Source organism: Clavelina lepadiformis, chromosome 3 (assembly GCF_947623445.1).
Source record: "Clavelina lepadiformis chromosome 3, kaClaLepa1.1, whole genome shotgun sequence".
In the NCBI taxonomy this organism is placed as follows: domain Eukaryota; kingdom Metazoa; phylum Chordata; class Ascidiacea; order Aplousobranchia; family Clavelinidae; genus Clavelina; species Clavelina lepadiformis.
The window spans coordinates 18468593-18481221 of record NC_135242.1 but is presented as its reverse complement, the minus strand read 5'-3'; the positions used below and the strand labels follow the sequence as shown (position 1 = coordinate 18481221).

Genomic DNA, 12629 nt, shown 5'->3' with positions numbered 1-12629 from the left:
AATGTGTAAAATTGGTTGCTGGTCTAGATGCTGTCACTCAAAATTGCTCACAATTTAACCTTTTTGTGTCGTTGCGTTGATGATACCGACGCGGAGTTTGCAATACCGCCTTGAGAAATCTTTATGGTCTAGTGGACTACCGTACTTGCCTTAAGAAGATTGCAGAAAATCAGTAAATTATAAAGCAAAACCTTAAGCTAAACTGCTCTGCCCGTAGCCAATGGATTGTCCCACAACGTCTAAAAGCGACCCATCAACCTCCTTGGAAGCTATGCTTTGCTTGCCGCCAACAGATGATAGCAATTTTGACCCTGCTGAAAACCTTGTAACGAACGAGAATAGTGACTTACCCTTATCTGCAAACATCTCCACACACTTGACCCAATTAACTTCCAGTACAACATCGCCTACAAAAGATTGCGTAGCAACGGTGGATGATAATGTTCAGAATTTATCTGCCTTCGTGAATGAAGTTGCCAACCAGCAGCAACTTCAAATTGACACGCTAGAGGCCAAAATGAACATTTTGGAGGAAATGAAACAAAAGCTGAATTTGTTAAACCAAAAGTACGAAAAACTTTATGGGGAAGAAACGAGCGTCAATAGAAAAACATTACTGGCCGTGGAAGACGCATCTACAAAACGGAACAAGATCTCGAAATTAAGAGATGAAATATTGCACCTTTTAGTGACAGAACAACATCTCCAGCAAGAAATACGTACAGCCTCTGCCGATTCCTTAAATGCTACTTTCGAAGCTCAACGAATCAGGATGAAAGAGCTTGCGCGAAAGGCCCAGCAAGTCGAAAATAATCGTGACATAAACAAGCGCATTTCTCAGTTGCAGGAAAGCATTGCAAACTACGAAGCGGAAAAACGAAAGATCTTACAGAGTATCGACGCCAATGCAACTGGGACAACCTCATTGGAAGAGGAAATCGCGAGTTTGGAGAAGGAGAAAGAGAGGCTTACTAGGATTCTGGATCGAAAAATGAATTTGGTCAAATCAGAAGACGTCAAACTTCAAAAACTTTGTGTTGAACATCAAACTGCCGGAAAGAGACACGCTGCTCAAAAACTGCGTTTACGCAGTAGACTCACTGAGAAAAAGTTATTACTTCAGCAAGCAGAAGAAGAGGCTGCCGCCGTACGAGGGCGGGCTTCTCGACAGAAAACATAAACTGAGCTTTCCACCAATAATCAGGGTAAGTATGATAATGTAGAAGTCGATTTTTCGCTCTTGGCTTTTTGACGAGTTTTCCTCCAAAAGGCGATCTATCTTCAAAGTTAAATCCAGTGTCGCTACGCTACAGAAAATTGCTTGACTCCAATTATCTTGGTTAATGTAAGAAACTTCTCATCATTAAATTCTTTGATTTTATTTTCATGAAATATTGGGGATGAAGTATTGTTGTAGATGCATTTATATTAGTATTATACCTATCCGATTCATTTGGAAAAAGGAATCATAATTCTGACAGTTGCCTGATAATGGCGTGGCGTACTTTGTCATAAATTGCGCAACAGTAAAAGTCGAACTAGCCCCTCAAAAAATGACATTTTGAAATAAACTGTTGAATGAGTCTATTTGCGAAATTCCGTGAGTGCAACATTCACCAATAAACAGATTGTTTAGTTAGAAGTTTAATTTAATTTTTTGTGACGACACATTTAAAAACAAATTGTTAGCATTGGCAAAATATAGGAAGCTGAAAGGGTTAAGGTGGCGCGCAAGGAATTCAAGTTTCTCGCGCTCACATTAATTTCAACTAAAGAATATGATCAACATGGGAACAAAGTCCAAAATATTGAAACAAGACCAAAGTCGTGTTTGTACTGTGCAGCTATAATGCACTTTGTAAGAAATGCCCAATAATTGCACGGACAAAATTAAAATGCAAATATTGTCGTCAGTGCTGCGTTTTTGCTTGCAATCGATTGTAGTTGTCACTTCCAAGATTACGCCAATTACACTCATATGACAGTTGCATTTCAAACCATTTTTCCACCTCCTTTTTTCGCTAAGCATAAAGCCTAATACTTGCGTGGAGTTAGTTACCAGTTAATTGGTTAAATAAGTAAACGGAGAACCGATAACTAGCAGGCTTCATGCTTGTGTAGGCCTAGGGCCTGCTAGTTATGCCTAGGCCCTAGGCATATACAGTACGGAAACCTTTCACACGACTTAGCAGCAAAGTGTTCGTTCTGCGTATTTGCACGAGGATTTATTATTGTAACAGACTTCTAAAATTATACAAAATATCAAGTGAACATAACTAACTTATAGAGTATAGACTGACGATAATCAAAGAAAAAAATCCTACGTTGGAAGCTTTTTTTCGCAGTTTGCTGTTATAATATAACCTAACAAATGTTATAACACGTAAGGCAGTAGTCTAGACCTAACTTAAATCTATTTTTTTAACTAAATCTAACTTCAATTAAACTTGAAATAGCAACGTTTGCATAGCCATAGGCTACCTCTAACCACCTATGCAATATATTTACTGGCAACTACTCTGATTTGAGGCGAACTTGTTTTTGGACTTGTCCCTCACTTTAACGATACAACAACAAAACTGGAAAATAGCAAATTGTTCTTTAACTTTTACTGTATTACATTTAAAACCAAAGCACAGTGTATTGTCATTTGTGCTGTATTGAACTGCATTTATAAAAAAAGATTAGATTAGGTTATAACTTATATTATTATATACAATAGAGTCCAACACAATACTATACAGTAGGCCCAACACAAGAACACAGTAGGCCAAGAGCAACAAAACCGGGGAGAAGGACCTTATGATTTGCATGTGCATTTACTCCGCTCATTTACAGTGCGTTTGCATGCAAAAACTTCATATTACTAATCTATAGGTAAAGTAGATTTGTTTATTACTTGTTGTTTCCATTTTGCCCAATTTCCTGGTTAAAATGACATCTCAAAGCCTATAGCCGCTCTTTCTGTTTTTTGAAGAGCAACGGTTATGCGTGTGTCTGTTTTCTTTCAAGTAATTGTATTGAAATCAATATCGTCGCCAAATGTTCATCAGCATATTGTCAATTTCGTGGGCTTGCTGGCCTTCTTCTTGACACATTTTCGTAATCGATTCATATTACATATATCTGTGAATCTGTGCTCATACAATCGTAACGTCTTATAAAAGAGTTTCTGTCTGTTAGTTTTTTGCTTAATGGTTGCACAAAACTTATGCAAGCCGGTTAATATAGACCTTGAGTTCGAAATTCAAAACAATCAGTTTAATTTGGCAGTAGCATGAACCAGTGGATTCAAAGCATGCTTGGTGAAGGACAAATCGGAATTGTAAATGATTCTGTTGCAGGTGCGCGTAAAGTTTTAACTGCTAGTATTGTAATTTTAGTTTCTGGAATTGAGTATGAAGTAATTAGCTATAAATGAACTAGCAAACCGCGAATAATTTGAAAATAAATGTGGTTCGTAAAAAGATTTGTTTTATTTACAGTATCATGCTTTGCATTTTATTTTTCACAAAGTTGATGTCGTTGATTACTGGACGTACGGCTCGGATGATCCGCTTTCTTCAACTGCTGTGGCAGTACCAGCTGAAGTACCCCAATGTAAAGATCAGAATCCTTACGTGCTGAAAGGGGATGGTTGGGTTCCACAGCACATCGCGATTGCTGACAGAACCGTTTATGCATATTTTACTATCTTCATGGTATTTCAATTTCTATTATCCACCTCACTCAACAGCATTGTAATCGTGGTGATTTATAAATTCGAGGTGAGTAAATTTTTTGGCTCATGAAACGTTTTACTTGAGCTTTTAGTTGTATTTCAATCATTTAAATTTTAAAATATTAAACTAGTTATAAATATAAGAATTACTTTTAAAAGCAGCATCATATACTGTAGTGTCGGTAAAAAAGTAAGGTAAAAGGAGTTACTTACATAATATAACTGTTTTTCTGCTGCTTAGAAAAAACTTCCATAAAAACATTCATCATTTCGTTAAAACTTTTTCATTTTAAGGAGTTAAGACAGCCTCTCAACTATATCATCGTAAATCTTGCCCTAGCTAATTTACTGCGTGGGGGTATTGGGGGTTTCTTGTCAATGTTATCCAATGGCGCAGGTTACTTCTTTTTGGGAAAAGGGATGTGTTATGCTGAAGGATACGCCGTGTCCCTATTTGGTAAGTTATTGACTTTATGAGTACTGCAAATGCTAAGTCTGACTGATTTTTTAACAAAGTATGCTTTCAGCTGTTATATTTCCGTTGATAATGCTCAAACGTTTAGCAGAGTGCAGTGTGAAAACAAAGACTTATAACATATATGAAATATAGGCTGCGTTGGACTGAATTTGATAGTGGTATTAGTTATCGAACGTTTTTTGGAGGTTTGTAAACCATTCGGATCTGTCAGAATGGGAGCAAAAGCAACTTGGGCAAGTATGGAGTTGTTAATTAATTTTTAATTTTTTGTTTATCTTAGATAGAAAATATAAAAACAGGGCTCATTGTACTGATAATCCAAAGTAGCACAGAGTGTTTTAGCGACTTTATCACGGTTCGCGAGTTTTGCAGGAAAACTTAAGCACTACATTTATCTCTGCTTCAGGCATTTTTGTTGCCTGGGCGTGGTCTTTCTTTTGGAATACACCATTCCTGATGTTGCGGGATGGATACGAGCCCGAAGGTTTGGGAACAACTTGTGCACCCAACTGGTTTGTAACAGGAGAAAAGTAAGCATTTAAATACAAGGAAAACAGCATACATCGAATTTATAGTCAATTTTCCTCTTTTTTTTTCTTTTAGTGAAAAAATGTTCATTACCCTATACTACGTTTGCTGCTTTTTGCTTCAGTACGCTGTTATGGTTATTTGTTACTGGAAACTTTTTTTAACACTACGCGAGGTCAGTAAGTCGGCAGTATATATAAATCAAACAAGTGTCTAACAAGTAATGTTCAATGGGTGTTCATAAAAAACTAGAAGTCTGCATATAGCGAGGTTACAGAAAGTGCCTGCGCTTTCAGCAAGGTGAAGTTCGTCATAGACACTCTGCCTATTTTTGCAAAAAAAAAAGAAATAAAACGTTTTATGCTTGCACTAATTTTACCAGCTAGCCAAGGAAACTTCGCCAGAAAGTTCAAGTCCAGAAACAGAAGTGATGAAAATGGTTGTTGCTTCTGTGTCAGCTTTCTTTGTAAGTTGGCTGCCGTATGCTGCCTTCGTGATGTACAGTGTCGTCAATCATACAGCCCAGGTTAGTGAAGCCTGCCGAAAGCTAAACGTAATTATGTGTATGAAAGCTTAGCAATTGTAAGCTATGCTTTGTACATTATTTTTAAAATAAAATTAAGAAGACTATTGAACAAGCATACTTTCCGCTTTAAGATAAATTCATTGTAGATTTATCGATTTAGATTAGTTACGAATCGGGTGCTATTACGGCACTTTTGGCCAAAACGACAACCATTTGTAATCCATTGATTTACATTGGGCTCAGTCGTCATGTGAGTGATTTGCTTATTAACACTTTTGCCAAGTTATGGTATAATTTTTCATTTTAAGTGTGTGTAGCTTATTCACTGTAACAGAGCATCAAATGTTAGGAACAAAAATTTTTTTGCAGTTTCGAGATTGTGTAATCAGAACATTTTTCGCCGGGCGAAACCCATGGAGTGATGACTTGTCAGCCAGCAGTATGATGAGTATGGCCTCATCACAGATGAGCAGCAAGGTCGGACCAGCATAATTTAGGCGGCAAATGCATTGCATGTATATTTCTTGATTTGGTTTTAAAATTGCAATACAACAACAATATATACGTTGTTCACCTCAATTATCGAAAAGACAAAAACTATTTCCCTACACACTTAATTATGCAACATTTTTTGCCAAATTGCTACCTATATCTTGGATACTTTAGTTTACGTTTTTGTAGTTTGTTCTTATTATTCGAATTAAACTTACAAGGCGTTGTACGATGTATGCTCATTTTTGCGTTCACATTGTTGTTTATTTATATTGATCTATACTATGTTATATATATCATTGATGAATTTAACGATCGGTATGTAGACTGACCTTCGTTCAAGGTTGTTCTGACTATCTGGTAATTCCTTTTACGATGATGTTTCAGTTTTTTAATCGTAGAATCCTATTTTGCTAAAATAGGCTTGAGTGTTTAAAGACACCGTCCCCATATGTTGTCAGGAAGGGGATTACCAGACAACGTCTTTCAAACAAGGTCATTTATTGTATTGAATAGATTTTTCCAGTTGTTTATTGTCATTTGCACGTAAAACCGCGTTTTATTCGTTTCCGTGCTTTTTCGTGTTGGGTAAATTGATTATGTTTAAATTGTGTCCATATCTTATCAGCAAAACTGCTTTATGTAAAAAAGAAATCTTCAAAAAGTAAATGATGTTTTCCAAAGAGATGTAGACAAGCAATTACACTGCTAGAATATTTTCAAATCATAGTTTTAGCTCATAATAATTATACAGTTATATGTAAGTTACTTCAACTAAAACTTGAAATTAAGTATAAGAAACTAGCCCACCAAGATGGAAGACAATTTTTCGAATTGTAATTTTTCATCAACTAATTTCTGAATTGCGCCACCTTTAAGTTCACAAGAATTTCATAATACATGGATTTCTTAATAGCAATATTAAAGAGGTTACTTTGAAAGGATTTATATAATACAAAGTCAGCAAATAACCAACCACGCTGTAGACAGCCCGTTACGGTTAATTTTATTAGCTATACAAACAAAAACCTACTATGAGATTTGACTGCGAGAGCTTGGCAAAATACAAAAATTGGTTTTGTTGTAATCAGGTCTAAAATGATACCAAACAAATTGAAACTTCATAAACGATGTTTAGCTAACATATTCCACCTCCTTTTTTTCAAAACGTAACAAGTGAAATGCCTTCATTAAGTTATAGTATACAGTAAGTTCTATTTTGTGTCGTTTTTTAACACACAGCATAGAAAAATTTAGCTTGACGAAAGACTTGTTTGTTCTCACCGAAACGACATTTAGAAACGTCCTCAGGCCAAGATCTGTTGCTAACCGTTTAAAGGTTTCAGTTTGTAACAACAAAACAAAGTACAAGTTGGAACTACGCGTATAACTGATACATTCTTGAACTTTAAAACAGGTAAAAAGGTAGCAATAACTGTTGATGTGATGCAAATACCTATATTGCATAAAATTTACTTTTTACTACTTTTATATTGCACAAGTATAAGCTGCTTTGCAGAAAATCAGCCTGTGTTTCTCATCATGGGCATGGTGCAACCGTCTGCTGTATGTTCAAACTGGCAGAAATGGCGTTGGGCAATTAACGCCTGTTACGTTTAAAATGACAGACAGTTTTTAAACTAAATTAACTTAACTAACACACCAAATTCAGGTTTGACGCTTTGTCCACTCCTAACATAAGAAATAAACGCATGCCTTTAACAAGAAAATAATTTTTGCGACAGTTATTTTCGAACAGAAAGGATTGCATTGTCTTGCCTTGTACACCAACCCATTCTGTATACATGCGTCTTGTGCGCAACCCTATAGCTTAAATCAATTATATGTGGGTTTATTGTACTGTAGTGAGCAACAAGTCGTGATTAATTAGGCACAGGAATATGTTTAGTGAATTTTTATAAGACGTAGAATATATAATGTAAAAAGAAAAAGCAAAATGTTTATTATGAATGAATTAGTACCGCGATATGCAGTTGTTGACCTGTTTATGTTGGCATAATGTCATTAATGTGTTTAGAATATACTGATCCATTCCATGGAACGTTTTTGTTGTATATAGTATGAGTTACTCTCAGTTTTCGACTGAAACCAATTTAACTTCAACCAAATGTTCAGCTGTAGCTGTAAAAGGAGAAATGCAAAGACAACACAAATCTTTTATGTTGTAAAACTCACTTGTCTACGGACTGTTTGAATGCAAAAAGTCTATTATGATCAATGTGGCCAAAACCAAATACAGTAGTTTGTTACTCGATTAATGTTTTCAAAGGGTTCGCAAAACTTTAATCTGTAAAAATGACATCTGAAAACCTGCTGATATCGATAATGATTGTACCGTATAAGTTTAAAATAATTTTGTGGTTCATTTTTATTAAAAACTCACACCATAGATTGCAAAGTTTATTTTTAATTTGTGAAAATTTGCAATTGTACCAATTTCCTACAATCAATATTTGCGTTTATGTTGCGTGACTGAAGCAAATCACTGAACTCTGTTTTAATCCTGCAAGAAAGCAATCAAAAGACAACAACATTATAAACGCTATCTTCTGCAGCGAGTGCAGTAAGCCTGATTTAGCTTGTGATTTGAGCCGTAATCCTGGCATTATCGTCTTGGAATCGTAATAAAACTGCACATTGTTTTTATTCAAGTAATTGTCTTCGAATCAATATGTTCACCAAATGTTCATTAGCATATTGTCAAATTCGTGGATTTGCCATCCTTCTTCTTGACACAATATTTTGATCGATTCATAAAACGTAGGACTGAATCCATGCTCACATAATTGTACTGTCTTTTAAAAACCGACTTTTTTAGATCTCAGATAAAAAAAAATTTGTCGATTTTATGCCTGTAGCAACCATAGAGCTATAACTTGTTGCGAGCGATCCAACATTTGGACCTTGAGTTTGAATTGAAATCAGTCAGTTTAAACCTAAAGGGCAGTAACGTGTTACGAGTCAGGAAATGCAAAGCATGCTTGGTGCAGGACGAATCGGAATTGTGAATGATTCAGTTATAGGTGCAAATAATGTTTCAACGTTTTGTATCATACACTTAGTTGCTGGGATACAATAAAAATTAATTACCTCAATGTATAATTACAAGCCACAGTTAGTTTGAAAATGATTTGAAATAAAACGTGCTTCATAAAAATATTAGTTTTTTCACTATGCATTTTTGCATTTCATTTTTCACATAAACGAAGACATCGATTATTGGACGTACGATGCGGATGTTTCGCTTTCTTCAACTGCCGCAGTACCAGAAATACCCCAGTGTAAAGACCTGAATCCTTACGTGCTAAAAGGAGATGGTTGGATTCCACAACACATCGAAATTTCTAACAGAACTGTTTATACATGTCTCGCCATTTACATGACCTTTCTCTTCCTTTTCTCCACTTCATTTAACGGCATTGTAATCGCTGCGACTTATAAGTTTCGAGTAAGTAAAATTTTTTTAACTCAACAAAAACATTTTGCTTGAGAACCGTATAAAAAATTAAACTACCTTTAATCTAACTTTAAAAAGAAGACATTGTTAATCGTAAAGTGTGATGGAAGATATAACTTACACCACATACCTCTTTTTGCTTCCTCGTCGTAAAATGCACGTTACAAAGGTTCACTATTTTCAGGTGCTGAGACAGCCGCTTAACTACATTATCGTAAACCTTGCCGTTGCTGATTTTCTGGGTGGAGGTGTCGGGGGTTTTTTGTCAATACTTACTAATGCGTCGGGTTACTTCTTCTTAGGAAAGGGGTTGTGCTATGCGGAAGGATACGCCGTGTCCCTCTTCGGTACATTTATATCACAAGTTATGCTATAACTTAATATATTTATAATATGAATAAAAATGATAAATTAAACTTGACCCTTATTTTAATGCAGCATTTTGTATACCGTAGAAATGCTGGGGACATTTAGCAAAGTATACGATAAAAAATCGCACAATAACGTTATTGCTATATGTAGGTTGCGCTGGATTGAATTCGATAGCTGTTATGGCTTTCGAGCGTTATTTCGTGATTTGTAAACCATTCGGACCGGTCAAAGTGGGAGCAAAAGCGGCTGCGGCAGGTGCATGGAAATAGTTAATTACCGTATTTTCTGTGTTTAGAAAAAAGTATCAAAGTATAATTTTTTTCCGCTCAATTTAAACATATACCCAAATAGCCAACATAGCAGGGTGTGTTTTTGGGAGTTATTTACGATTTGTGGGTCTCTATACCAGCCTATACACCAAAACTAAAACAAGACGTTGCATTTTCGATTTTAGGCATTTTTGTTGCCTGGGCGTGGTCTTTCTTTTGGAATACGCCACCCTTGATATTGTGGGATGGTTACGAGCCAGAAGGTTTGGGAACGACTTGTGCACCCAGCTGGTTTGTAACAGAGGACAGGTAATCATTGGTAGCAAGAAATAGTTAATGAAAAGCTGAAATGTTTTCTTAGAAGAACTTCTTTACTAAGTCTTTTTTCTTTCAGCCAACGACTGTTCATTATCCTCTATTTTGTTTTTGCCTTTTTGTTTCCCTATGCTATTATCGCAGTTTGTTACGGAAAGCTGATTTTAGAATTACGCCAGGTCAGTGCTTGGAAAATATAACAACCAAGACTATTGACAATAGCACAAATATGTTGATTATATTATCAAAAACTAGAAATATGTAGTTAAGTTAAAGCAGAATTACAGAAAGATACATTTAACAATATGGCATTCCAACTTGTGCTTGAAAAAAAAACAAAATTTGTACATATTTATTGTCACGACACGTTTAACATAAAGATAACAATCTTGTAATCTGCCCTGACGAAGCTCACCCGCATGGGTTTGCGAAACGTTGGTTTCATTAAAGAATTCAATCACCAGTTGAGCACATTTTGTTGTTGAAATTATGCCTTGTGACAAACATTGCATAAAGGTAACAAAATGCTTTTAACAAAAAATAAAACAAAAAAACTTCCATTGCTTGCATTAATTTTGCCAGATCGCCAAAGAAAGTTCGCTTTCAGGAAGCAAAAGCCCAGAAAAGGAAGTGACGAAGATGGTTATTATCATGGTAGCAGCCTTTGTTTTATGTTGGCTTCCGTATGCTTCCTTTGCAATGTACAACGCCGTTAATCCTACGGCCCAGGTGTGTGACCGTTGCCTTCAGCAAAAACAAAATTGTATAAAATGGTTTAAGTCTTTGATGACAAAGAACTTTTGCAATCATTTCAATACATCTATATATGTTTTTTCTAAAATTACTAAGATGTTTAATTTTAATTATTTAGATGAGTTACGGTCTTGGTGCAATTCCGGCATTTTTTGCGAAATCAGCAACCATATATAATCCAATAATCTACGTTAAACTTAATCGTCAAGTAAGTGCAGTACCAAATCTTATTTAAGTGATGCAATTAAATGCGAGTGAACACTGTTAAATGGAAACGTTTTTGGCAGTTTCGCGATTGCGTCATCCGAATGTTTTTCTCCGGACGAAACCCATGGAGCGATGAAGGGGCGACCAGCAGTATGGCGAGTGTAAACTCATCACAAGTGACAACTGTAAGCACCAACAAAGTTGGGCCAGCTTAAACAAAACTGCAAATGCTGGGGAGCATATGTTTTTGGTTTGCTTATTTATAATATAACAACTAAACATTGTAATTTAAATTTCGAAAAGAGTAATCCTGTCTCTTTACGCTCACGTTGTAACACTTTTTATAAAACTGTTGACATTGTTGTCAGTATGCATGAGATATTTCCATTGTTTACTTATTCATAATTTCTCCATTAAAGAATAGAACGTATATATATTCGGAGTATAACTTATATGTATGAGCTAACATCCTCACTGCGTTCACAGCGTTGTGTAATTGTAAGTTGCTCCTGTCATTATTAATCAGTTGCAAATTACTGTACTTTCAAAATATCGATCAATAGCATGTATACTGGCCATTAATCAAGATCATTCTGAAAAGCTGGAGGTCGTTTTTTTCTAAAAAACCCTCACGATTCTGTTCAGCTAATGACCTCACGATTGACCAAAAACAACGTCTCCATATGCTGTTTGCGAGGAAATTACTTTCAAGGCGATATTCAAAATAGATCCTTTCTCGTATTTACGGAAATTGATTTTTCCAGTTGTTCAATGGCTTTCACGATTAAAACAGTGTTTCATTTATTTGAGTGCTTTTTGTAGAATGCTAAGTGCTTATGTTTAAAATGTGTTCATTTATTTTATCAGCAAAACTAATTGCTGGTTTTCTGTTACATTTGAAAACAAAACCAAATACTGTCAGACCGACATATGATAAAATTTTTGTAAACCGAGTTTTAATCGTCCGATGACATTCACACGTGAAAATACATTCCATTGATTAATATTTTTGTATGCGCTAATGATTGCGTTTGTTTAAACTGTGTATATTGTACCCGGACGATGAACTATTTTTATTTTGTGTTATAGCCAATACGTATAACTGTATATAAGAACACATTTCAATAATGTGCAAGATTGCCACGAAAATACTTAAACAAGCAATACTGCGGAAACGTTTTCAATAATATCATCATATTTATAGACTTTATCTAAATTAAAATTATGAATTATTAATATATAATTGAAAGTCAATGGGAAACCTTATTGTTGACCACAGAGGCGTAACTTTCTATTGACATAACTACTATACAGCTAGTTAGTTATCTGTAAAACAATACTATAGATAATAAAATAGATTAAACTATTTTAATTTTAATTGAAAAATGAGAGCTTGTTTTGCTATACCTCAGATAACATTTTTTCCGCAAATTACACTAAGCTGTTAAAAAGAGGTTGCAAGGTTCAAATTAAAATAAATCATACAATAT

The 12629-nt window shown here is 35.2% G+C and overlaps 2 protein-coding genes across 3 annotated transcripts; both read left to right on the top strand.

Moving 5' to 3' along the window:
• Positions 1–1104: 1104 nt before the first annotated feature.
• On the top strand, positions 1105–6023 carry LOC143450812 (parapinopsin-like). Of its 2 annotated transcripts, XM_076951522.1 has the most exons (10): positions 1105–1205; positions 3274–3344; positions 3517–3767; positions 4016–4178; positions 4332–4436; positions 4606–4729; positions 4803–4902; positions 5110–5253; positions 5414–5503; positions 5623–6023. In XM_076951522.1, exons 2-10 carry the CDS (start codon positions 3278–3280, stop codon positions 5743–5745), a joined length of 1167 nt encoding a protein of 388 aa, XP_076807637.1. In that variant the 5' UTR covers positions 1105–1205; positions 3274–3277; the 3' UTR covers positions 5746–6023. The 2 variants fall into 2 exon arrangements, with proteins under 2 accessions (XP_076807637.1, XP_076807638.1); XM_076951523.1 differs by lacking the exon at positions 5414–5503.
• Positions 6024–8577: 2554 nt separating this feature from the next.
• Positions 8578–12237, top strand: LOC143449922 (vertebrate ancient opsin-like). The gene is made up of 9 exons (XM_076950259.1): positions 8578–8789; positions 8976–9214; positions 9408–9570; positions 9746–9850; positions 10050–10173; positions 10259–10358; positions 10762–10908; positions 11051–11140; positions 11220–12237. Exons 1-9 carry the CDS (start codon positions 8735–8737, stop codon positions 11352–11354), a joined length of 1158 nt encoding a protein of 385 aa, XP_076806374.1. The 5' UTR covers positions 8578–8734; the 3' UTR covers positions 11355–12237.
• Positions 12238–12629: the final 392 nt, after the last annotated feature.

Coding starts and splice junctions, on each gene's coding strand:
- LOC143450812 (XM_076951522.1), top strand. CDS start 3,278: ATGAACCAGTGGATTCAAAGCATGCTTGGTGAAGGACAAATCGGAATT. Junction 5,254..5,413: donor TCGTCAATCATACAGCCCAG/GTTAGTGAAGCC, acceptor TTATCGATTTAG/ATTAGTTACGAATCGGGTGC. Junction 5,504..5,622: donor ACATTGGGCTCAGTCGTCAT/GTGAGTGATTTG, acceptor ATTTTTTTGCAG/TTTCGAGATTGTGTAATCAG.
- LOC143449922 (XM_076950259.1), top strand. CDS start 8,735: ATGCAAAGCATGCTTGGTGCAGGACGAATCGGAATTGTGAATGATTCA. Junction 8,790..8,975: donor TGTGAATGATTCAGTTATAG/GTGCAAATAATG, acceptor ACATAAACGAAG/ACATCGATTATTGGACGTAC. Junction 11,141..11,219: donor ACGTTAAACTTAATCGTCAA/GTAAGTGCAGTA, acceptor CGTTTTTGGCAG/TTTCGCGATTGCGTCATCCG.